Genomic DNA, 25,954 nt, shown 5'->3' on the forward strand with positions numbered 1-25,954 from the left:
CAGATACAACAATGCTTTAGTTCTTCCAGATGAAAAAAACCATTAAAGATCGGTAATAAGAAATGGTTCTGAATAGTTTTAGAGTAAAACAATTTTACTAATCATTTTAAGGTACTTAATTTCTATAACAAGTTATGTTAAATCTTAGACAAATGGTAAACACATTGCAAACATAATGATAATTATAATACAGATAAAGTATGGGGAAAACTTGGGATTACAAAATGGTGAAGACAAGGACACAATGAATAGTGTGGGCACTGCAAAAGCTTAGATGGATGAAAGCAATAGCATATTCCTAGTAACATTGAAATTAAAATAAGTGCTACAAGGTTTTTCCTTTCTTAAATACTCATTAACCCCTAAAGAAGCAATTAACCAGCTGAATACCAAGCACCTTTTACTTTAAAATATATCAGTATGCAATTTGTTTAAAACACAGGATGCAGAGCTTGCATGTAAATGTATGATAAAATAGCATTGTTGTGTATAAATTGCAGTTTAGAAATAAAAAAATAAAAAATAAAAACAATATATGTTCGCACCATTTTTATCTTTCAGTTATTTGTTCATTATTTAAAGAAATATTAAAGAAATGATACTGTATCTCATTTCTTGCAATGTCAAACAGGGTGTGTTAAATAAAATGGTATTGGATTTTAAACGTAATGCCCACATATAGCAGGTGTATTTGCTTTGATCTCTATTGCTCTGAGTGTCATCAGAGCCCTCAGTTGCCCGCCCCATCTTGAATCGAACACTCCAGGAACCAAAACCACTTCAGCTCCCTGTAGTGGTAACGATGCAAGGAATGCTCTGGTACCTTCATTGCAAGTAGTCAGCCATTTTCGAACAGTTTGACTTTTTACCTATAGGCCAGCAGGCACCACGCCCTGCCTTCCCTAAATAAGTCGGTTTTCTGTCTAAGCTAAGTACAACTGTGCATATGTACATGGCTTAGCTTATTTGCTGAAAGCTAAAATGTTCCATTCCTTTTATTAATTTGGTAGCCCACATCTATACTCTTTCAAGTGCCGTAATATCCTTCTATAGAACAGGTGCCCAAAATTGCACAGCGTATTCAATATGTGGTCTTACCAGTGATTTATAAAGAGGCAAAATTATATTTTCATCCTGAGAGTTAAAGCCCTTATTCATGCATGACAATAACTTACTGGCCTTAGCCACTGCTGATTTACATTGCACATTGTTGCATAGTGTGTTGTCTATAACAATTCCCAAGTCCTTCTCGTGTGTGGTTATCTCTAATTCGCTTCCATTAAGGATATACGTTGCTTGTGTATTCTTTAGGCCGAAGTGCATAACTTTGCATTTTTCTATATTAAGTTTCATCAGCCATTTAAGTGCCCAGACCCTCAGTCTATCTAAATCCCTCTGCAGCAAAGTAGTATCTTGCTCACATTGTATTACTTTACAGAGTTTTGTGTCACCTGCAAACACTGAAACATGACTTTTAATGCTTTTTCAAGATAATTTATAAACATGTTATATAGAAGGGGTCCCAAAACGAACCCTGAGGAACACTACTTGCCACCTCTGTCCAGCTTGAAAATGTACCATTAATGACAACCAGGGGTCAAGTCCTGGGAAAAAAAAAGTGTGGGAACTCCTCCCCCCCCCCAAAAAAAAAAAAAAAACCCACTCGTATGCATATATAAACGCGTGCACACACATGCACTCACAGACACACACATGCACTCAGACACTCACACAGTGGTGTATTTTAATTTTGAGCTGCCCTAGGCATGACTATACCTGAGCACCCCCTAATCTAAATTTACCACCCCTTCCTGTCAAGGGTGCACCGCTTCCTGATTAAGAACCCACCCCTTCCTCTTTAGACTCCACCTTTTCCTGCTCCTTTTAAAGAAATACTATAGTGCCAGGAAAACAAAGCTGTTTTCCTGGCACTATAATTCCCTATAGTGACCCCCTCCCTCATGTCCTCCCCTCCCCCACTCGACACTGATGGGGGTTAAAATCCTATGGGTATTTAGCAGATGCTGGATGGTCCTTATGCACAGGGTGAGGACGTCCAGCATCAGTTAGACGGCTTTTGGTCACCTAACCACCCGAAAGTCCCTATAGTGGCTGTCTGGTAGACAGCCACTAGAGGTGGAGTTACCTCTCAAGGTAATTATTGCAGTTTCTGAGAAACAGCAATAATTACACTTGCAGGTTTAAGGGGACTGGGACACTGCACCCAGACTACTTCAATGAGCTGAAGTTGTCTGGGTGCCTATAGTGTCCCTTTAAGCACACTCTCTGACAGACACCCACACTGGCAGATACACACTGACAGTAACACACACACTCAGTGACAAACACACAGACGTCACTGATTTGACACACACACACAATCACTGACAAACACTCTTTCATTGACAGAGAGACACACACAAACACACTGACAGACATACACACTAAATGACAAACAGACTCTCACTGATTTGACAGACACTTACAAACATACACTTACAGAAACACATACACACAAACATGCACTAACAGAAGCACATACACACACACACGTGCATACACTAACAGAAGCACATACACACACACACGTGCATACACTAACAGAAGCACATTCACTCATACGCACACACACGTGCATACACTAACAGAAGCACATTCACTCATACGCACACACACGTGCATACACTAACAGAAGCACATACACGCAAACATACACATGCATACACTAACAGACGCACATACACTTCTACACACACACACTGACACAAACACACACATACACTAACAGACATAAACTAACAGACATACACATACATAGACTAACAGACCTACACACACATACATACATAGACTAACATGCATACACACACACATAGACTAACAGACATACACACACACACATACATACACTAACAGACATACACACATACACTAACAGACATAAACTAACAGACATACACATACATAGACTAACAGACCTACACACAAATACATACATAGACTAACAGACATACACACACACACACATAGACTAACAGACATACACATACATACACTAACAGACATGCACTAACAGACATAAACTAACAGACATACACATACATAGACTAACAGACATACACACACACACACATACATAGACTAACAGACATACACATACATACATAGACTAACAGACATACACACACACATACATACTAACAGACATACACACACACACATAGACTAACAGACATACACATACATACACTAACAGACATGCACTAACAGACATAAACTAACAGACATACACATACATAGACTAACAGACATACAAACAAACACACATACTAACAGACACACACACACACACACATACATAGACTAACAGACATACACATACATACATAGACTAACAGACATATACACACACATACATACTAACAGACATACACACACATACATACATACTAACAGACATACACATACATAGACTAACAGACATACACACACACATACACTAACAGACATAAACACATACACTAGCAGACATAAACACATACACTAGCAGACATAAACACATACACTACAGACATACACATATTATTATTTTTAAAATAAACATTGCCCACCCAGCCTCCCTACCTTTTATGAAAGCTGGCATGGATGGTTCCCTGGGGTCCAGTGGGGCTGCAGTGAGGCGGGCGGCTCTCTCTCCCTGTCACACGCGGCGAGGGAGCTGTGTCCTCTCTGCTCCCTCTCGCCACGTGGGTTGTCTGCTGATGCAGGGAACCGGAATATTACGTCATATTCCGGCTCCCTGCATCAGAAAACGGCGCGCGGCGAGAGGGAGCAGAGAGGACACAGCTCCCTCGCCGCGTGTGACAGGGAGAGAGAGACGCCCGCCATAGCAGAGGGAACACAGGGCATTTGGGGGCGGCATTTTTTGCCGCCCCCTGAGTGCCTGCAGGGGGAACGGCGTTCCTCCTGTGAAAAAAGTGCAGGAACGCCGTTCCCACGCGTTCCTGCAGGACTCGAGCCCTGATGACAACTCTATGTACTCCATTTTTAAGTTCTACCCAACAACAAGAGTTTTTATCTAGACCGATTTCTTTGAGTTTGAACACTAATCTATTGTGTGGAACTGTATCAAACGCCTTGGTAAAATACAAATAGATCACATCCACTGCAACACCCTGATCTATACTTCTACTTACTTCTTCATAGAATGCAATCAAGTTAGTTTGACATGACCTGTGCTTCATAAAACCATGCTGATTGTTGCTGCTAACCATGTTCTTCTCAAGGAATTCTTAAATCTCTTTCCAGTGCTACTACCACATGAGAGGATGGAATTATTGTATTAAAAAGTGTTACATTATACTAGATATACTTTAATAGATTGCAATGGACCTGCGCGTCCTGGTAAGTTTATTATGACGGTCCTGCGCGACCCACGAATGGTTGCTGATTTGGACCTGCGTGTCCACGAATGTTGCATCTGATGCTTTACTTTATGATCAATAAAAATCTTATTCTTAAAAATTGATGAACCGCTCTGAAAAGCCAAATCAGTATTTTATGTTAATGTAAAATTGTTTTAAGGTGATGGGGTCCCTTTAAGTGTGCTGATAATTCCATTTATAATTACACTTATTTTATATGCTTCCTAACATACTTAATAACATAGTAATATAGCGTGGTATACTTGTAGTGTTTGAGTGGAAGTTTTAAAGGAACAGACTCCGTATAGTAATTTTTCTATGTTTGGACACACTTCTTTATACTAATGGGTAGAAGATTGATAGTTTTGGTCATTGCTTCCCTTTAAGACAGCAATTTGAGTCAACACTGTTGATCTCTTTCAAAGGCATTGCAACAGATTTCTCCTGATTCCTGAATTGTCTTACTACACCGTAAACCTTCCTCAACTAAACTTGCCAAACACATTAGCAGACTGATTATCCAGATCTCTCCTGATAAATCTTAGAAACCTCTTCATTAATTTCAAAGCACAGCTGGATCACCACACCTAGCTAATATTCCTGCTATTCAGTAAAACACGTACATGTATTCGGTGACCATATTCCCCCCTTCCCTCCCATCCACTAGGTGGCATATCGGTCCCCAGATCTGTGGCCTGCAACCTCTTAGACCTGGAACCAAAATCCAATGCTTTTTATTTTGGCCTTTTAAGATCACTTGTATTTTATTGGTCAGAGTATTGGTTTCTCTTTCTTCTCATGTGTTGTCTTACTCGTTTACATCCATCATTGTTTACATTATTTTTTATATAGTACCTTCCTGATATTTCCTAAAATGCATCTGGTTCCACCACTGTTTTTTTTCCTACGGTATAATTTTACGTATTGTTATTACTTTTTAATTAAAAATTAAATTAAAAACCAAAAACATGCATGTATTTACTCCTATTGGCTGTGGAGAGCACACAATGCAGATTTTGAGACTATACAAACTCAAGAGAGTCTCTTGTTTAATATGCACAAGACATATGCAACATGCGCATATATTTCAGTGGCCTTAAATCTGTCAAATCTGTAATCAGATTTTTTTCTTTACACTAACATTATGTTTAAAAAGAAAAAAAAAGACAAACACAAGCTATTGGCAGTTTTTAATTAGTTTTTTTTATTTTATTATTATTATTATGAAATTATTAAATCAAACTCTAGGCACTATAACTACTACAGTGGTGCCAGGAGTCCCTAGGTGCCATTGGTAACCTCTCAAACTGTATATAAGCAGTTTAACATTTACTTTGCGTGTTGGGTGTCTGTGGTCCTTCTCGTCCATATTTCTGCAGTATGATAATTTGGAAGCATGCACTTCTGCTTTATCAGTGTAGAACAGCAGGTGCCCAACAAAACAAAGCAAGTAATTGTCCCTAATAAATTTGACAGATTATTGGCCTATAGTATAAAGGGATTGCTGGCACTATAACTGCTACAGTGCGCTGTAGTGGTTATGGTGTCTAGAGCGTCATTTAGTAGGCTAAAACCCCACAGAAGATTGTCTAGGCATACTAAACCTCAAGCATTATCTAACAATTATAAGAATCACCTCCTATTATGAATACAGTAGAATTTTGAAAGCTAAGCATCTTAAAAGTATTTGCGACCAACTGCTGATATCACCTGCTATAGGTAACCCTCAATGAGAAAATAGTTAATTAAAGTAACCAAAATAAAATGAGAAAAAAATATATGCTTTACAAACGTGTTTAACCCCTTAAGGACACATGACATGTGTGACATGTCATGATTCCCTTTTATTCCAGAAGTTTGGTCCTTAAGGGGTTAAACAAAGCAAATTATATACCGTATTTAAAAAAAAAAAAAAAGAACTTAAACTTCACAACAGAGTGCCAAATGTGTTTTGTAGCTAGATTATTTGAATAAGTTACATTTAAAGCTTTGCCTGGGGATTTCGGGGTGATGTACAATGCCATATATAATTTATATGCATACATCCCTTTGCCTTCATGAACAAAAAAAATCTAAAAATATATATTTCTAAATTAAAAACAAAACAAAAAAATAAAACATCATTGTGAAACCTTTGGCTCACGCTCATTGCTGCTTACTGTTATCCAACCACTAGGTGGCTCTATTAGAAAAGAAGAAAAAAATGTGTACTCACTTCCTAGACAGAATTCCAAAATAACCCCGTATTTCTGGCCTTTTAGCACTATTTAGTTCCATCATAATGATGCTATTTGCTTCTCTGTAGTTTATTGCAAATTGGCCCAACTGTGTTCTTAAATAAAAAAACAATATATTTATTACCATCTTTGATGTAAATGATAATGTTGCCAAGCAGCATTTGCTAGAGATCTTGTTAGAAGGTTACTGTTTTACAAAGAATCAGAATTTAGCTGACATTCTGAAAGCAAATGGGCACCTGTGATTGATGTGATAATTAATTTTGTCTAGCCTAGGTGCTTTAAAAAACAAACAAAAAAAACGATATCATTCTGTGATCTTTTGAGTTGTTGTTTAGTGAAGGAGTAAGCACCCTGGTTGTGTGAATTGGCCCCAGCAGCACCCTATAATGTATGCATGTTCATTTGCGTGCAGACTCTTGGTTTTATATATATATATATAAATATAAATAAATATTGAAAATAATGCTAACAGTAGTAAAAAGGCTGTTTATAAATCTGATCAATGGACTAAAATAGTGATGAATTCTCTAAATTCAATGCTCATATCCAGAAGTATGGATAATACCGTTACAGGTAAATATAGAAACATAGAAACATAGAATGTGACGGCAGATAAGAACCATTCGGCCCATCTAGTCTGTCCAGTTTGCTAAATACTTTAATTAGTCCCTGGCATTATCTTATAGTTAGGATAGCCTTATGCCTATCCCACGCATGCTTAAACTCCTTTACTGTGTTAACCTCTACCACTTCAGCTGGAAGGCTATACCATGCATCCACTACCCTCTCAGTAAAGTAATACTTCCTGATATTATTTTTAAACCTTTGTCCCTCTAATTTAAGACTATGTCCTCTTGTTGTGGTAGTTTTTCTTCTTTTAAATATAGTCTCCTCCTTTACTGTGTTGATTCCCTTTATGTATTTAAATGTTTCTATCATATCCCCCCTGTCTCGTCTTTCCTCCAAGCTATACATGTTAAGATCCTTTAACCTTTCCTGGTAAGTTTTATCCTGCAATCCATGAACCAGTTTAGTAGCCCTTCTCTGAACTCTATAGAAACATATACTTTTTATGGAGTAAAGTCTTTAAGTGTCACATTACAGGAAGATCAGCGTGGTGTGTGGATTTATAGGATGCATATTTGTGGATTCAAGTTTTCCATAAACCGCATGTGATAAAGAACCAAAGAACCAAAATCCATGCCAGCTTAGAAAGAAACTGAACAGTGTAACAAATCATGAATCCGATTTATAAATTTCCATTTGAAAATGTGATTGAAAGCTCTCAGTTACTGATACTACATGATTTGTATGTATAAAGTCAATTCATTCATTAATTTCTAGCATACTCCATTTAACTCACCTTTGCAGGGGCAAATATTCTCCGTCAGAATGATGGTACATGTCCCCTATGACATAACCACCGACTTGTCCAGGTTTTCCTTCTAATGTTCTATCACTGTAGCTGTTCTGGACAGATGATCTGAAATGAGATAGTAAATCATGAATAACCAATATATTTTACCAATCATAGCAGAGATGGGCTCACTACTATTTGCAGACAAGACAACGGGGCCAAACTCTGCTGCCAAACAATGTTAACAGTTGGCACAAAAGTTATGCACCACATTATGCACAGCACATTCCTGAGCACAATATGAATTGACAGTTTATAGAGGACTGGATTTTATTGCCAGTAAATAGCCTTCTCACTCAGATAACTAAATATAAAAAAAAATAAAAATAAACATTAACTCCTGGAATCAAACCACTGTGCTAAATTTTATGGGGAAAACAATGTAGAAAAAGTTAGAAAAATTTAATTTAGCAAGTTATTTTCCTTTTTTTTCCCAATTTGTATTTTATTGAATATTTTGTGAGTTAACATCACTGACTGTAATATAGAATATATATGTATGTATACAACCATTAGTATGGAAACATCAAATATTACTGAGGTACACAATTAGCACAGAGATATTCAAGCGCCCTGTGTGGACTCTACTCGCCATTTCAGTCCAGTGGCTGACTCAATATTGTTCGCCTCTGCGTGTCGACGGCCATGGCTGGCTTTCTACATCGCTCTACTTGGGAGACTTTTGCTTGTCTCGTCTGTGTGCAGGGGTCAGTCTCTTTAATATTTTGCCGGGTGTCTTGTCCTGTTTGTGTTTGTTGTGAGTAAAGTTCCCTGGTTCTCCCAGTATATCTTTGGACGTTGGGGTCTCTGGTTGATGCAATGTCACCAGTCCAATAAGTCTCAGGAAGCTGTCGGGGCCTCCCTTTGAGGTGTGTGGCTCTCATCTTCGATGTCTGTGGTGAGAGATCCTTCCATGCCCCAGCGGTACTTTATGTTAGCGTCTCTCAATTTCCTAGCTATAGGTGCCAGCTTTCTTTTTTTCCAGTAGAGCAGAGAATGATGTGTCTGGGAATACTGCCACTCTGTCCTTCATGAAGCACCGTTCCCAGTTCCCTTGACCGGGTCATTATGGCGGCCCTCACGGAGATGTCTCTGGTGACAATAATAATGTCTATGGGTGCTGCTGCTGATTTGCGCACCCTAAAAGCCGTGGTGATCTGTGTTCTGTCTTTGGCACTTTTAATGCCCATGGTTGCCGTGAGGTCTTGGACATAGGTCATGAGCTGTGTGTATTCTACGGTTTCTGGTACTCCTCTGAGGCGCAGGTTTTTCCTTCTGTGCCTTGCCTCCATGGTGGTCACCGTGCGCCTCAGGTCCCGTACCTGTGTCGCAAGCTCTTGCAGGCTCTGGTCCGCAACACGAAGCTTGTTGTCCCTGGAGGTTTCTTGCGTTTCTAGGCCGCGGACCGCGCGGCGCACGTCCTCCACATCTGTCTGGACCTTTTGGAGGTCCTCTCTCCAGATTTGCCACAGTTCAACCAGGAGCTGCTTTATATCCCCCTTCGTGACTGGGGTCTCGTCGGACTCGGAATCCGGTGTGTTGGATCCGGCTTCCGATCGGGGTGAGGGTAGTGAGCCGAGGCTTCGGATGCGTAGCAGGCCTCAGTCGCCATCTTGGGTCTCTGAGGGAGTTCAAAGGATAGTGTAATATCGGGCTGTCTAGGCATAGTCGAGCCCTGATTCTTTTTCTTCCCCATTGTCCCTGCTTGGGGGTGATACTTGTTTCAGATTAATTCTCTGTTTTTTCTCGTGGTTTTGTCTATATTTTCGAGCGGAGCTCTGCATGGAGACGTCCTCTTGTTTCAGCCGCTGGCCACGCCCCCGAGCAAGTTTTTTTTAACGTTTAAAATATCATTAAAAACATTAACAGCCAGACGATATATGGTTCCAAAGCTCGTAATTTATATTGTTGGAACCGACTACGGGAATGCTGGAGATAGCAGTTAGACAGGGGCACCATGCTGCATGTGTGGTGGAATGCCCAGTGATAACTAATTTCTGGTTGGAAGTAAACACATTGGTATTTAAAGCAACAGGGATACCTGTCACCTACAGTTGAATCCTGTCTATTTTTTATGCTGCCTAAACACTTACCTAGACATATGGTGAAATTTATATTTCTAATTTTGATAGCAACAAATATGGTGATTGCTAAAAACTGGAAACCTACTATAGTAGCCAAGAGTCACAGGTATCGTCAAATTGCTCTTATGAACATATAATGCTCAAGCAGGGCTGTGGGAATGTGACAACTAAAAAAGTGTCTGATCTGTGGGACGCCTACCTTCGAAATCAAGGTGAACCTGATGCAAGACAAAAATTATGTTATGAAAAGTGCTCTGTTTTTTAAATTAGGCGATTAAAAGAAAAAAATGTGTCTGAAATGCCACTCTATAAGCTGCTACAACACTGTTGCGGAGGTCTCCCTTAACCACCAAATATACTATATAGAAAAGCCACAGGCACCATTTGAAGATCTGCTGCAAAGTCCAGAGTTTTATTTGTTTTTCTTTTAACCTAATCATGCTGCATACTTCGACAGATCAAAGGTATAAAATAAATCAAAACACATAAAATAAATATGCACGTAGATCCAAACTATACAATATATCTGATCATTTAAATACCTTTTGCAGTGGCAGCTCACACGGCAATATTATGTCTTAGCACTAGAGGTCACTCAAACACAAAAAAAAATCAAGAATAATATTCTGTAGCAATAAGCATCCCTCAAAAAGAATTAAAAAACGTAAAAGGTCTCTAAACACCATAACAACTCTGCATCATCACAAAACATATGGTGGAGGGTGTACCCTGCATCCAGTTTGGAAAGTAACTTTACTCAAGGCACTTCAGTGATTTAAATGGACATGGTGCATGGAGTCTGTATGTGCAGTGTATCACTCTGAATGTTTTTATCACAAATAAAAACAAAATGGACCAAACTGAGGCACAAACTCATTCACCTCCTTCCTTCCATCCATTTTTTTTTTTGACTTAAATCCCCATGAATTCACTCTAAGATTTTCTCAACTGAAACCCACCCACAAACATTCAAAATTGCCTCAAATTCTGCCAAAACTGACTAGCTTGGAAAACTCATCAGATCTAAAGATCCAAAAAGTTCCTAATCCTGAATTTTAAGCACACGCTAACCTGCTGAATATTACTGTACCTAGCACAAAGAGTGTTAGTAGAAAGTAAACAAAAAAACAAAACAATATTTGAAAATTAAAACGGGATCTATGTTATATTCCCCCATACGTGTGCACATAGTAATAACAATGACACTGGCAGTTGAAAGATTCCTCTTGGGCCCATTATTAAAAAAAACTGAATTACTGGTCAGTAGAAGAAAAAAAACATAACTGCAATTTTATAGAATCTAGCCTGATGTCAATATTAATATAAAAATATTTTAGTCCTTTCAGGCTACTCTCCATTCAGCAACAGAAAATAAAATTCATGAGAAGTTCCCAAAAAAACAAAGCAGAAGTCACTCTCGAGTGCTAGCTTAATCTACTGATATAGATGTCCATTAGGGCTGATCTCTCAAGCGACTAATACAAATAATTTATTGTATTGTTATTAGTAGTAGTAGTTATATAGCGCCAACTAATTCCGCAGCACTTTACAATACTATGAAAGGGGGGGAAATTTACAATAAATTAAACAATTACAGTGACACAGAAATAATACTAGATGAGGGCCCTGCTCAAACGAACTTACAGTCTAGAGGAGGTGGGGTAAAAATACACAACAGGGCAGCAAGGGTGACAGCCCCCAAACAAGGTGGAAAAGTATCAGAACTGGAGGTGAGAATGACGTGTGGCTCTTTAGAAGAGCAAGAGACAGATATGGATAGGTATAGATAAGTTACTCTGGGAGTCCATGAGCATTTCTGAACAGATGTGTTTTGAGGGACTTTTAAAACAATTGAAGACTAGAGAAGAGTCTGATGGGAATAGGCAGGCTGTTCCAAAGGGAGGGATTGAAGAGTTTGGAGAAGGAGGACATGGTCAACAGTGTCAAAGGCAGCAGAGAGGTCAAGAAGTATTAGTATGGAGTAGTGGCCTTTGGATTTAGCTGCGATTACATCATTTGAAACTTTAATAGGAGCAGTCTCAGTAGAGTGGAGGGGGTGAAAGCCAGATTGACGAGGATTGAGGAGGGAGTTGGAAATTAGGAAGTGAGTCATGGGAGTAAAGACAAGTCTTTCTAGAAGCTATGAGGGAAAAAAGAAGCGGGCATATGGGACCATAGTTGGAAGGGTCTAGGGATGGCTTTTTTAGGATGGGTACAACAGTAGCATGCTTAAGGTGGGCAGGGAGAACACCAGATGACAGAGATCAGTTTAGGATGTGTGTTAAAGACAAGGCAAGAGAGATCTGATAAGGTGGGAAGGTTCCAAAGTCTTAAAGGAACACTACAGCGTTACGAATACAAATATGTATTCCTAACGCTATAGTGCCCTAGTCACTTTTTAGGTATAACTTCTCCCTCTGCAAGGTTAAAAAAAAGGTAGTTTACCTTTCTCCTTGGTGAAGCTTCACACCTTTGGCTGAGATCACTAAGACTGATCCCATGGGAATGTATTGGGAGGCTATTGCACATGGCCATTCTTTGTAAATAGAAATAGTGGAGTTGCACTCCACTATTTTGCGGAAGCACCTCTAGTGGCTGTCATTAGCCACTAGGAGCAAGTTAACCCTGCAAAGAAAACATTGTCATTCCTGTAGAAAGGCATTGCTTTCAACTGCAGGGTTAAACCTGGAAGCACATGCCACCCAGACCATGTTTTTTCAATGAAGCGATCAGGGTACCAGAAGTGTTTCCTAACCTCTTAAGGACACAACTTCAGAAATAAAAGTGAATAATGACGAAATATTTCCGTCATGTGTCCTTAAGGGGTTAAATGATGTCCTACAATCTTAAAACACAAAATGCTTTAGAAAATGAATACCAATGGCTCGGAATTATTTTCAGATGGCAAATCTTTTCCTCTAAATTACTGAATTAGACATGATTAGATTGGAAAGATATGACACTCGTACTCATCTTGTTTTTGCCACTAGTTTTATTTAATGCTTCTAAAAATCTACTTCACTATTTTGAGAAAAATTTAAATATTGTATAAACCAACCTGGCTGTTTCTAGCGACTCAGTCTCCTCATCAGAACTTATGTCAATAGAGAACATGTCCTCATCTTCAGTGGTGTCACCATTATCATCTCTTTTCAGGTTATCAAGCTTAGATTTCCTTCTTCGTTTTCGTCTTTTTTTAACAGAGCTACTTGAAGAGTTTTCTGTCCCAGCCAGTCCCAGATGCATACCAACCGGTGCCTGCGAGGATCCAGCTGAGTCTGTACTCCTTGACCAGTCCATGGAGCTCCTCTTCAGTTGTGACTCCATTAGACTTGCTCCTTCTAGTAATATTGGTGAAGTAGCCAAGTGTGATGGGATAGCTTCCTATCATAACAGAGATCAAAGTTTTAACCAGAAACAATATTAGAATAAAAAGTCTATATTTTATATTGTGTCTTATGTAGTGCATGGACATAGCAAAGTATCGCTCTGAAAGTCTATTTTTTTTTTTTTGTAATCTTTATACAAATTGCAGTTATACCTATTAGAAGATAATGAGACATTTATGAGTAACACAGAAATATGACAGTAGCAATTGTTTCCATTTTCAAATGTGTAATGTCAAAGATATGACATATATCAAATATTCTAAGCATCACACCATTCACATGTTAAATAGGGTACTGTACAAAGTATAAGCAGACAACTTACGTATGGACAACCTGACCTCCACTCCACCACATAGACCCCACTGAAGGTCTAGGCGATCAATATCAAACAGTGCACAAGCTATCAATAATCTCTGAAAGTTATAAAAATACAGATATCCTTCTGTTATCTAGAACATTTTGTTCTTGGGGTAGTCAGTAAAAATAGACTGCTATGTTACTTCAGCTATCCGACAATATCTCATTCCATTCATACCTAGTTGTCAAAAAGAAACAGGAGAAAGAGTTGAGTTGGGAGGTCATGAAGTTGTTTCCTGACTTACAGCCTATACATACAATGTATGTATGTACTACATATGTACTAAAAGTTAAAGTGGACATGCCATCTATATCTTAATTTTTTTCTTAATATTTGTACAATATGTTTTTACGTCCAGTTTTAAAATGTAAATTTCAAACTCTGCTACAACAAATTACACAAAACAAACTTCATAGAGGGCAGACTACACAAGCCATTTACATTTGTTACACTTAGAGGTCAGAACATTGTCTTGTACAGCTTGCCTTGAAATATCCTGCCAACTCCAGTCTTGCTTTGTACGTAACATTTACATTTAATTTGCCAACAGAAAACAGCATTATCTCTGTTAATATCCTCAAATGTCACTGCGGTATTGCACGCATGCACCCACCTAGTGATCTGGATAGTGTCAAGCAGAAAGAGTTATACAAATAGACAGTGACTAAATGCAGGCTCTAAAGCTGTTTACTTCCACAAAATCTGTCTATGTTGTTAGCATATTAGACACCCAAGTTGATCTTTTTTATTTGTTTGCGGGATCTATTAGGATTAGATTGAATTAAAAAAAAATCCTAATTATATTGTCTCTCTTTTCCTTATTTTATTTATGTATTTCATATGTGTATTAACCTCTTCAAACTCTAACATTATCTGTTTGGACGACCTGAATTCATGATTTTACTACAGCCTTAAGGAAACAAAAAAACACACAACTCATGACTCTTCCTAATTGAGGAAGTGTATTTTTTTTTTTTTTTTATCCCCAAAATGTTTCAGGGGCTAATTTTTACTGATTTATGTTTGATTTATTAATTGATTTATTTTAATAGTATTCCTATCTTTTTTTTTTTTGTATGTAAAACTAAAATAGTATATGTCTATAGTTGCTTAAAGTACAACTGTCAGTTATAAACAATTTTTAATGTAATAATACTTTCCTCAAGTTTTGAAAGTAAATAGATTTGTTTTTTTAATGAAGAACATGTAAAACAAATTGAGAATAAACATCCCTTTCTTTAGTCTATGACGGGATCCTTCAGCCATATACATGCACAGTGTTTGAAAGCCGACAGCTAGTCTCTATGGTCTTTCCCACTTCACGCCCTGCATAGTGCATGACATCATCAGCCATTGCCCTGTACAGTCTACTAAGCCGAGAAGACTACCAGACGCCCAAAAATCATAAGGACCAAATACTTGTTAATTATATTACCGTTTTACTGGCTTCACTGAATCTTATCTTTTTATTTAAATTATCAGCTTCTAAATCTCCCCAGCATTTTGCACACTCTTTATAACGTCGCACTTGATCGAAAGCGCCTGTGCAATTTTCTGACATTGTCTAGATCTGTCTGCAATAGGATTTCTTTATACTTGCAAACAGTAAGATCACAATGTAGTTTTGATTTAATACAACTTTGCAATAGATAAGAAAGTATGTCTACCTACAAATCATCAATATACCAGTGTGCTAATACCTGAATTACTGTATTACTGTGTACAGTGTACGATGTTCCAATTCCTTTTATTTTCTAACAGAAAATCTCTTGGAATGCGTTGCTTTTTTTATATATATCTATCCTTATATCTGATTCAGACAGATCTGGATGTGCACACTTCTGATGCAGCTTAGCTCCAACACAGGTCATCAGATCAACATCAACATTGCCTTCATATATGTTCCTCCATAAATGACTAATCATTTCAGTGACCCAGGGTGCAATTTCCAAATGTTTGTTGTTGTTTTTTTTTACTTTTTCTACCCATTATTTATTTTTTAAGGTATTTTTTTAATAATGTCACAGATCAAATGGATAATTAATATTACCATAATGTGTCTCAATTCCTTTAATATCTATTTTTTTTTTCAAACAGCAATTAATCAAGACGTTACTTGATGCTAGCTTCTCTAATCCAACCAACGATGAGGCCTTTCATATCTGGACAATCTTGAAGTCGACAATTTTTTTGAGAATTTGTCCATAAAAGTATATGCATAATAACATTCTGGTCTAAATAACTAGGGCTATGAAACTGACCATCACCTAAAAATTTAAAGTGATTACTTTTTACAATTTCCTTAACATTTGAGTTTTACTCTTCTCAATTTCTGTCAACTGATGAATACAAATATTGATGTTGGTAACAAAAAACTATTTTTTTTCCCAAAAATATTCTGTAAATTTAAAAAATAAACATATCAGCTATTTTTTCTAGTTGGAAACTGAAAATAAAATAGAACCTGCTAGAATATTACAAATTAAAGTCCGATTTATTTAAGCTGACTCAAAAAAGACTCCACTGAGTCCATTAGAACAATGTTAACAATGACTCTTCCATTATTTATTTTTTCAATTTTACTCATTGCGGAATTATATTCGTGATTAAATGGACACAAAATGTGATAAAATAATTAATTATGGCTTAATTCAAATATGATATAATTTATTTTTTTACATAATGATCATACAAATTGAAATGTACCTTACCTTCTTCAAGAAGGTCTTCAATATCAAAAATGTAATCATCGTCACGGATTTCTTTATTATTTAAATTATTTTTATATTTTAGGGAATAATTGTGTTCAAGAAATGATTCAACATGATAATTTAAACAACTATTCTTGCCATTGGGTACATACAGCATTTATAAATGTATAATTGAAATACATAAAGGGAATCAACACAGTAAAGGAGGAAACTATATTTTAAAGAAGAAAATCTACCACAACAAGAGGTCTTAAATTAGAGGGGCAAAAGTTTAAAAATAATATCAGGAAGTATTTGTAATGGATCCCATCACTCCAGCTGAGTACATCCTGAAGAATTTCCCAAGTCCCAAGTGCCGTAGTGATTATAAGTGTGAATATAGCTCCCAATCCCCCAAACATGAGGCTAGACTTCATGAAGGGGTAAGATTAACTGTTTAATCCAGGCTCAATGGCCTGCTTTTGTGCAGTACAAAGACACAGAAAACATGCCCATGACACTTCCACACAAAACAGGATAATCCCTCCCCTGTGCCTGGGAGATAATTGAGTCAGGAACTATACAAACTCAATTATCTCCAGGCACAGAAAAACATACAATTTAAAAGTACCTTCAAAACACATGAAAACCCCACAAACATACATTCCCTGAAAGCCCCGATATGGGTTACCAACATATCCAAAAATCACCCAGATCGGTTCAGGGGTTCGAGATTTCCATGGAAGTCAATTATTTGACCGACCGCACACATGGTCCTATGCCCAAAACAGTTCCATGAAATCAGGGCTAGAGGTCGGTCAACTTTGGTTACATAAAAATGAATTAAATACCAAACGTAGTCTCTTCCTGAACCATGGAGCTTGTTCCCCTCATACAGACAAACGATTCCACCGAACAGTGTTCTTCTAGGATCTATAGAACCGAACACAGGCAATGATGGAAGTCCAGCAGTGTTCAGGAGTTTCAGTTTCCGACCAAACACTGCTGCCTGCTTTCATGTGAACAAGATGGCCGCCACCTCGTGGGCATTCATACGAATTGCAGCCACCCAGACAAACAATTAAAATACTGAGGTGAGAACTGTTCCACGGTGTTAATAGGGGTTAACAAGCTCCCAGGTGGTCCCTGGTTTGGGCGGCTGTTCGATTCCAAGCCATCTAAACAGTCTTTTACAGGTTTCTCTGCACTGCCCATAGTCTGTGGGCAGTAGGCTGGCAAGCAGGCTCCTCCAGAAGCTTATGGCAAACTCACGTGGGAAGGGGAGTTTGTCACAGTATTACATTACTGAGAAGGTAGTGGATACATGGAACAGCCTTCCAGCTGGTAGAGGTTAACACAGTGAAGGAGTTTAAGCATGCGCGGGATAGGCATAAGGCTATCCTAACTGTAAGATAAGGCCAGAGACTAATGAAAGTATTTAGAAAATTATGCAGACTAGATGGGCTGAATGGTTCTTATCTGCCGTCACATTCTATGTTTCTAGCATTATTTGCAGAGGTGCATGTATCTACTTTAGTAGTTACATAATGATAAAATATTTGTCCATGATTTTCAGTGACAGCTATATAATTGGCTGTTAGATTTTCTTTGTTATCTACACCTTAAAAAGGTATAATTGCATCCGTTTTTTAGAAATGTCTCCTTAAACATTTTAAGAATCAAGAGAAAAAAACTCTTAACATATTCTATAGTTATCAGTTCTTTTTTGCTTGATATATCATGTTAATCACTACTTCTATATTAGCGGTGCTGTGGCCTATATTTTGCAACCATATTTTGGAAGCAATTGGTACCACAATTATTGTGGGGGAAAAAAATCTATGAAATCAGACCATAAGTACTTCTCTTCTATACTTCTCATTTTATGACATCATTTGAATGTTAGCGGAGGAGTTTGGGGACAGGGTTTGTTATGTGAGGAGTGTAAGCTTGATCCCTGGGATTAATAAACAATAATAAACATCCTTTATGTAAAGAATTATTAAAATATTTGAATCCTCAAACGGAGGAGTGTAATTACTAAAACAAAAATGTACTCTTTATAGTGGTGATCTGTAATTAAAAAAAACATGTAATAAAATGTATTATAATACGTATAACATATTTAAATAGCTTAGTATAAATAACTTATTATTCAGTATTAGCTCCTGTAATAAGTTCAAATCCCTATTATTATTTTTTTGGGATATTCAGTAATCAGTAATGGTATCAGTTTGGTATACAGTAATTCAGGCATTAGTTCATTGATTATATTGATGATTTGTTAGGTGTACATGTTAAAAAATGTAGGTAGACATACCGTATATACTCGAGTATAAGCCGAGTTTTTCAGCCCATTTTTTGGGCTGAAAAACCCCAACTCGGCTTATACTCGAGTCAGAGTCTGTATTATGGCAATTTGCATTGCCATAATACAGACTGGGGGGAGAGGGGGGCTGGCAGAGCTGTACTTACCTTTCCTGCAGCTCCTGTCAGCTCTCTCCTCCTCCGCGCCGTCCGTTCAGCACCTCGGTCAGCTCCCAGTGTAAGTCTCGGCTCTCGCGAGATTTACACTGGGAGCTGACAGAAGAGCAGAACGGACGGCGCAGAGGAGGAGAGAGCTGACAGGAGCTGCAGGAAAGGTAAGTACAGCTCTGCCAGCCCCCCTCTCCCCCCCACTGAACTGCCACTGGACCACCAGGGAAGGAGAGCCCCCCTCCCTGCCATATATCAAGCAGGGAGGGGGGACGAAAAAAAATAATATAAATAAAATAAGAAATAAAATAATAAAAAAAATAATAATAATAAAAAAAAAAGGGGTATAAGGACCACTATGGGAAGGGGGGGGGGGGGTATAAGGACCACTATGGGAGGGAGGGGGTGGGTTAAGGACCACTATGGGAGGGAGGGGGGTATAAGGACCGCTATGGGAGGGAGGGGGGGTATAAGGACCACTATGGGAGGGAGGGGGGGGGTAAGGACCACTATGGGAGGGAGGGGGGGGATAAGGACCACTATGGGAGGGAGGGGGGGGGATAAGGACCACTATGGGAGGGAGGGGGGGTATAAGGACCACTATGGGAGGGAGGGGGGATAAGGACCACTATGGGAGGGAGGGGGGGGGATAAGGACCACTATTGGAGGGAGGGGGGTATAAGGACCACTATGGGAGGGAGGGGGGTATAAGGACCACTATGGGAGGGGGTGGGATAAGGACCACTATGGGAGGGAGGGGGGGTATAAGGACCATTATGGGAGGGAGGGGGGGGGGGGTATATGGACCACTATGGGAGGGATGGGGGGGGATAAGGAACACTATGGGAGGGAGAAGGGGGATAAGGACCACTATGAGAGGGAGGGGGTGGGATAAGGACCACTATGGGAGGGGAGGGGGAAGTAAGGACCACTAGGGGAGGGGAGGGTAAGGACCACTAGGGGAGGGGTGAGTCAGGACCACTGGGGGGGGGAGTGAAGGAACACGGGGGTGGGGAGGTAAGGACCACTGAGGGAGGAGGAGGGGAAGTCAGGACATATGGGGGGGGGAGGGGGCGGCAAAAATTTTTTTGCCTACGGCGGCAAATATCCTTGCACCGGCCCTGCACACACTGCATTCACACACTGCATTCATGCACACACACACTGCATTCATGCACACACACACTGCACTCATACACACGCTGCACTCATACACACGCTGCACTCATACACACGCTGCACTCATACACACACACACATACGCACACACTGCATTCATTATACACACACTGTAAATAAATATTCAATTAATATATTTTTTTTAGGATCTAATTTTATTTAGAAATTTACCAGTAGCTGCTGCATTTCCCACCCTAGTCTTATACTCGAGTCAATAAGTTTTCCCAGTTTTTTGGGATAAAATTAGGGGCCTCGGCTTATATTCGGGTCGGCTTATACTCGAGTATATACGGTACTTATTTTAAATACGATATAAATGTAAACAAATATGTAAATTCAGTAAGATGGTGAAGCATCTACCTCATAACTGTCCATTTCTTCAACAAAAAATGCTTCTCCATTGTCTCCCAGTTTCATATGCAAATCCACACATTCTCCATTAATCTGAATATCGACCTAAGGAAACACAGAACTCTGAGTGAGCAAACATTAGAAAGATCTCATCACTTTGGACTGTTTGCATTTGTTGGTAATTATCGACCCATACAGATATAGGATGAATGCATATTTGAAAACAATGATAAAAGGCAGATAATGTGGATGCAAAGTACATACACAAACACACTAGAGCATGCGTGAGAGCATAGGTAGAGAGAGTGAACAATAAAGACTAACATGATTGTACAGTTCAAACACAGAGTATGTTAAAGTACTCTTACCACTTTCTCCCTGGAACGTAGCACACCCATCTTTCCGAAGCGCACATGGAAGGGTGAACACTGGAGGCTGCCATTGGGCTGTCTCACGACAATAACGTCGATGCATCCTGAAAGTGTGGCCGGATTCAGGCCTCTGTATAGTTCTTTTACAGTAACAAATACTTGCCCAGCTAACTGCCCAACGTAATTCATGGTTTGCGCCTGGAATAAAATAGAAAAAAAAAAACTATGAATTTAGCACATGATAAACTCTACAGAATTCGAACAAAAGTGTAGGGATACATTCGACCAGGATGACCCATTTACAACATGAATTCTGGGACAATGCATTAAAAAAGGCAAATATTTCTATATAGATAACTTCAAATGTAGCACTTTTCCCCTAATTTATTCCACTTTTGTCAATATGGCGCTTATAAATGTTAATTGTGGGGCAAAATTCTGAAAGTAGATCACATACTAACACACACTCACTGATAGACACACTCTCACTGATACTGACACACACTAACAAACACTCACTGATAGACACACTCTCACTGATACTGACACACACTAGCAAACACTCACTGATAGACACACTCATTGATACTGACGCACACTAACAAACACTCACTGATAGACACACTCTCACTGATACTGACACACACTAACAAACACTCACTGATAGACACACTCACTGATACTGACGCACACTAACAAACACTCACTGATAGACACACTGTCACTGATACTAACACACACTAACACTCACTGATAGACACACTCACTGATACTGACACACACTAACACACACTCACTGATAGACACACTCTCACTGATACTGACACTAACACACTCACACTGATACTGACATACACTCACTGATAGACACACACTAACACACACTCACTTATAGACACACACTCACTGATACTGACACACACGCACTGATAGACACATTATAAGAAAAAGAGCAGAGATAGAGCCAACAATTAGGTACACTAAGAAAATGGGGGGGTAACCCCAGGTAGAAATTATCAAAAAAGAAAAATAGTGTACCTACACAGTCTTAAATAGAAATCAGAAATTATGACTGACTGTCAAATCTCAGAAATACGAGACTAGTTGCTACAACTAGTCTAGTATCTCTGAGATTTGACAGTCAGTCATAATTTCTGATTTCTATTTCAGACTGTGTAGGTACACTATTTTTCTTTTTTGATAACACTGATAGACACACTCACACTGATACGGACACACACTCACTGATACGGATACACACACTCACTGATAGACACACACTCACTGATACTGACACATACTAACACACTCTCACTGATAGACACTCACTGATACTGACAGACACTAACACACACCCACTGATAGACACACTCTCACTGATACTGATACATACTAACACACTCTCACTGATACTGACACATACTAACACACTCTCACTGATACAGACACACACTAACAAACACTCACTGATAGACACACTCACTGATACTGACACACACTAACAAACACTCACTGATAGACACACTCACTGATACTGACACACACTCTCACGGATACTGACACACACTAACAGACACTCACTGATACTGACACACTCTCACTGATACTGACACACACTAACACACACTCACTGATAGATACACTTACTGATGCTGATACACACAGACACACTTTCTCTCTGATACTGACACACACTCACTGATACACTCTCTCTCGGATACTGATACACACTAACACACTCTCTCTAACAGACGGACTCTCACTGATATTGATACACTTACTCAATGACAGACACACATTTTCACTGATACTGGCACACTCACTCACTGATAGACACACACTCTAACATATACTGACACATTTATACTGACACACACATTGTCTCACACGCACATTCATACAGTACTTCTATTTATATATTTTGAAGGCCACCCAGCCTCTCTACTTTTGGGAGAGCCAGAGTAGATCCTCTCCCTGGTCTCCAGTGGGCTTCTTTGATCTTCGACTCTTCTTGCACTGCTCCATCACACGCCCTTTAGTAAAGCTGGAGTGATGTCAAATCCCATCTCCCAGCATCACTACAGGTCACTCGAGGGGCAGTGCTGGTAGAGCATGAAGATCAGAGCTGCCTCACTGCCGGCCACCGTTCCTCCTCAGACGGTATAACTCGGCAGAATAGGCACCTCCCATCCAGAAATACAAGCGTCTACTCTGCCTTAACGCATAGCCGCCCGTCTTGGGTCCCTTGTAAAGGGGAAACAAAGTGTGCATGGTTGCACTCGTAAACCTTAGTGACCCATTGTTATCCATACAAAACTTGGACACTGAGCTAAACTGCCAAAAAAGTATCTTCATGGAATTTCGTTTTATTTGTTTATTAGTATTTAAGAGAAATTGTGATAGCAAAGCATGAATATGTACAGGAAAAAGTTACAGGGATATTCACTGAAGTGAGAATGTAAACCAAAATACCCAAGTTGGAAAAATTCTCCAAGTCATTTATGTTTTCAGTTCAGCTATTTAGGCCTCAAATTTGAAATTCACTTTGAATTTGTGCCAATTCTCACCTTACAGGACTATTTGGTAGAGTGTGAATTCAAAGTTAGTTTCAAATGTAAAGGGACTCCACAGGCACCCAGACCACCTTATCTCAATGAAGTGGTCTTGTTGCCATGTCCCTGTCTGTGTAACCCAACAACTGGAAACATGCCCGGACTGGCCATCGGGCATACCGGGCAAATGCCCGGTGGGCCGCGATGGCCGTGGGGCCGAGGCCGGCAGGGGAGATCAAAGGATCTCCCTTGCCGGCCCCTGCAGGGCCAGCGCTATCCGAGCGCCGGCCCTGCTGTGCGTCTCCATGGGCCGGTAGGGAGATCAAAGATCTCCCTCACCGGCCCAGAGACACTCAGGTGCGGCCGCCGGCAGGAGAGGGAGGGAGGGAGGCAGGAGAGAACACCGGCGGAGCTCTAGCCAGCAGCTCCGCCGGGTCCTCTCGCGAGGTCTGAGCGTTGCCGCGGTTACCGCGGCAACGCTCAGATCTCGCGAGAGTGAACTCTAGCCTGCAGGCTAGAGTTCCCTCTCACCACTAGAACCACCAGGGAAGGAAGCTGCAGAAAAGATCCCCCCTACCAGGCATGATGTAAGAAGGGAGGGGGGATATTTAGCAATCTGCCCCACCTCCACTAGGACCACCAGGGATCAGGCACCCCCCCATGGAAACCCGGCTTCCCACCCCCTAAAGGTAAGAAGGGGGGGATATAACTTTTTATTATTAATAAAAAATATATATCTAAATTTAAATACAAAATATACTCACACTAACAGCCCCCCCAGACACACACACAGCCCCCCCCAGACACACACAGCCCCCCAGACACACACAGCCCCCCAGACACACACACAGCACCCCCAGACACACACACAGCACTCCCAGACACACACACAGCACTCCCAGACACACACACAGCACCCCCAGACACACACACAGCACTCCCAGACACACACACAGCACCCCCAGACACACACACAGCACTCCTAGACACACACACAGCACTCCCAGACACACACAGCACTCCCAGACACACACAGCACTCCCAGACACACACAGCACTCCCAGACACAAACAGCACTCCCAGACACAAACAGCACTCCCAGACACACACAGCACTCCCAGACACACACAGCACTCCCAGACACACACAGCGCACCCCCAGACACACACAGCGCACCCCCAGACACACACAGCGCACCCCCAGACACATCGCACCCCCAGACACACACAGCGCACCCAGACACACATAGCGCACCACCAGACACACACAGCCCCCCCAGACACACACAGCATCCCCAGACACACACACAGCACCCCCAGACACACACACAGCACTCCCAGACACACACACACAGCACTCCCAGACACACACACAGCACTCCCAGACACACACACTGCACCCCCAGATACACACAGCACCCCCAGACACACACACAGCACTCCCAGACACACACACATCACCCCCAGACACACACACAGCACTCCTAGACACACACACAGCACTCCCAGACACACACAGCACTCCCAGACACAAACAGCACTCCCAGACACACACACAGCACCCAGACACACACAGCACCCAGACACACACAGCACTCCCAGACACACACAGCGCACCCCCAGACACACACAGCGCACCCCCAGACACACACAGCGCACCCAGACACACACAGCGCACCCAGACACACATAGCGCACCCAGACACACATAGCGCACCCCCAGACACACACAGCAAACAGCACCTTCAGACACACACAGCACCCTCACTCACACACAGCACCCTCAGACAGACAGCATCCTCGCTCACACACACAGCACACTCCCACACATATACAGCACACACACACACACACATATATATATATATATATAATATATAAAATAACCCTCAGTGAGTTAACAAAGAAAATTAGAAACCTAGAATGTGACTGTAGAAAAAAACACCCTCACACACAGCACCCCTCTTACATACACACACACACACATAGGCGTGCGCAGCCTATTGCATTAGGGTGTGCACCCTAAAGCACAAACACACGCCGCATGTATATGTATATGTATATATATATATATATATATATATACACACACACACATATATATACATACACTGCTGTGTGTGTGTGTGTGTGTGTGTGCTGTTAGTGTGCTGTGTGAGGGTGGTGTGTGTAAGGGTGCTGCTGTGTGTGTGTATGTGTGAGGGTGCTGGCAGTGTGCTATGTGGGTGAGGGTGTTTGTGTGTGTGTGTGTGTGTGTGTGTGAGGGTGCTGTTTGTGTGTGTTAGGGTCCTGTTAGTGTGCTGTTAGTGTGCTGTGTGAGGGTGCTGTGTGTGTGAGGGTGCTGTTTGTGTGATGTGTGTGTGATGGTGCTGTGTGTGTGAGGGTGCTGTTTGTGTGATGTGTGTGGGTGTCATGTATTTCTGAGG

The 25,954-nt window shown here is 40.4% G+C and overlaps 1 protein-coding gene across 5 annotated transcripts in view; it reads right to left on the reverse strand.

Annotated features, from left to right (window-relative positions):
- LPIN1 (lipin 1) overlaps positions 1-25,954 on the reverse strand; it is a 185,305-nt gene that overhangs the window by 57,881 nt on the left and 101,470 nt on the right. For all 5 annotated transcript variants that reach the window (XM_063442149.1, XM_063442150.1, XM_063442152.1 and 2 more), the window contains 4 exons: positions 20,976-21,176; positions 20,617-20,712; positions 13,224-13,549; positions 8,028-8,147 (listed from right to left, as the gene is read on the reverse strand). In XM_063442149.1, coding sequence (XP_063298219.1) covers positions 8,028-8,147; positions 13,224-13,549; positions 20,617-20,712; positions 20,976-21,176 — 743 coding nt within the window. The remainder of the gene's footprint in view (positions 1-8,027; positions 8,148-13,223; positions 13,550-20,616; positions 20,713-20,975; positions 21,177-25,954) is intronic.

This window comes from Pelobates fuscus, chromosome 2 (assembly GCF_036172605.1).
Source record: "Pelobates fuscus isolate aPelFus1 chromosome 2, aPelFus1.pri, whole genome shotgun sequence".
Lineage (NCBI taxonomy): Eukaryota > Metazoa > Chordata > Amphibia > Anura > Pelobatidae > Pelobates > Pelobates fuscus.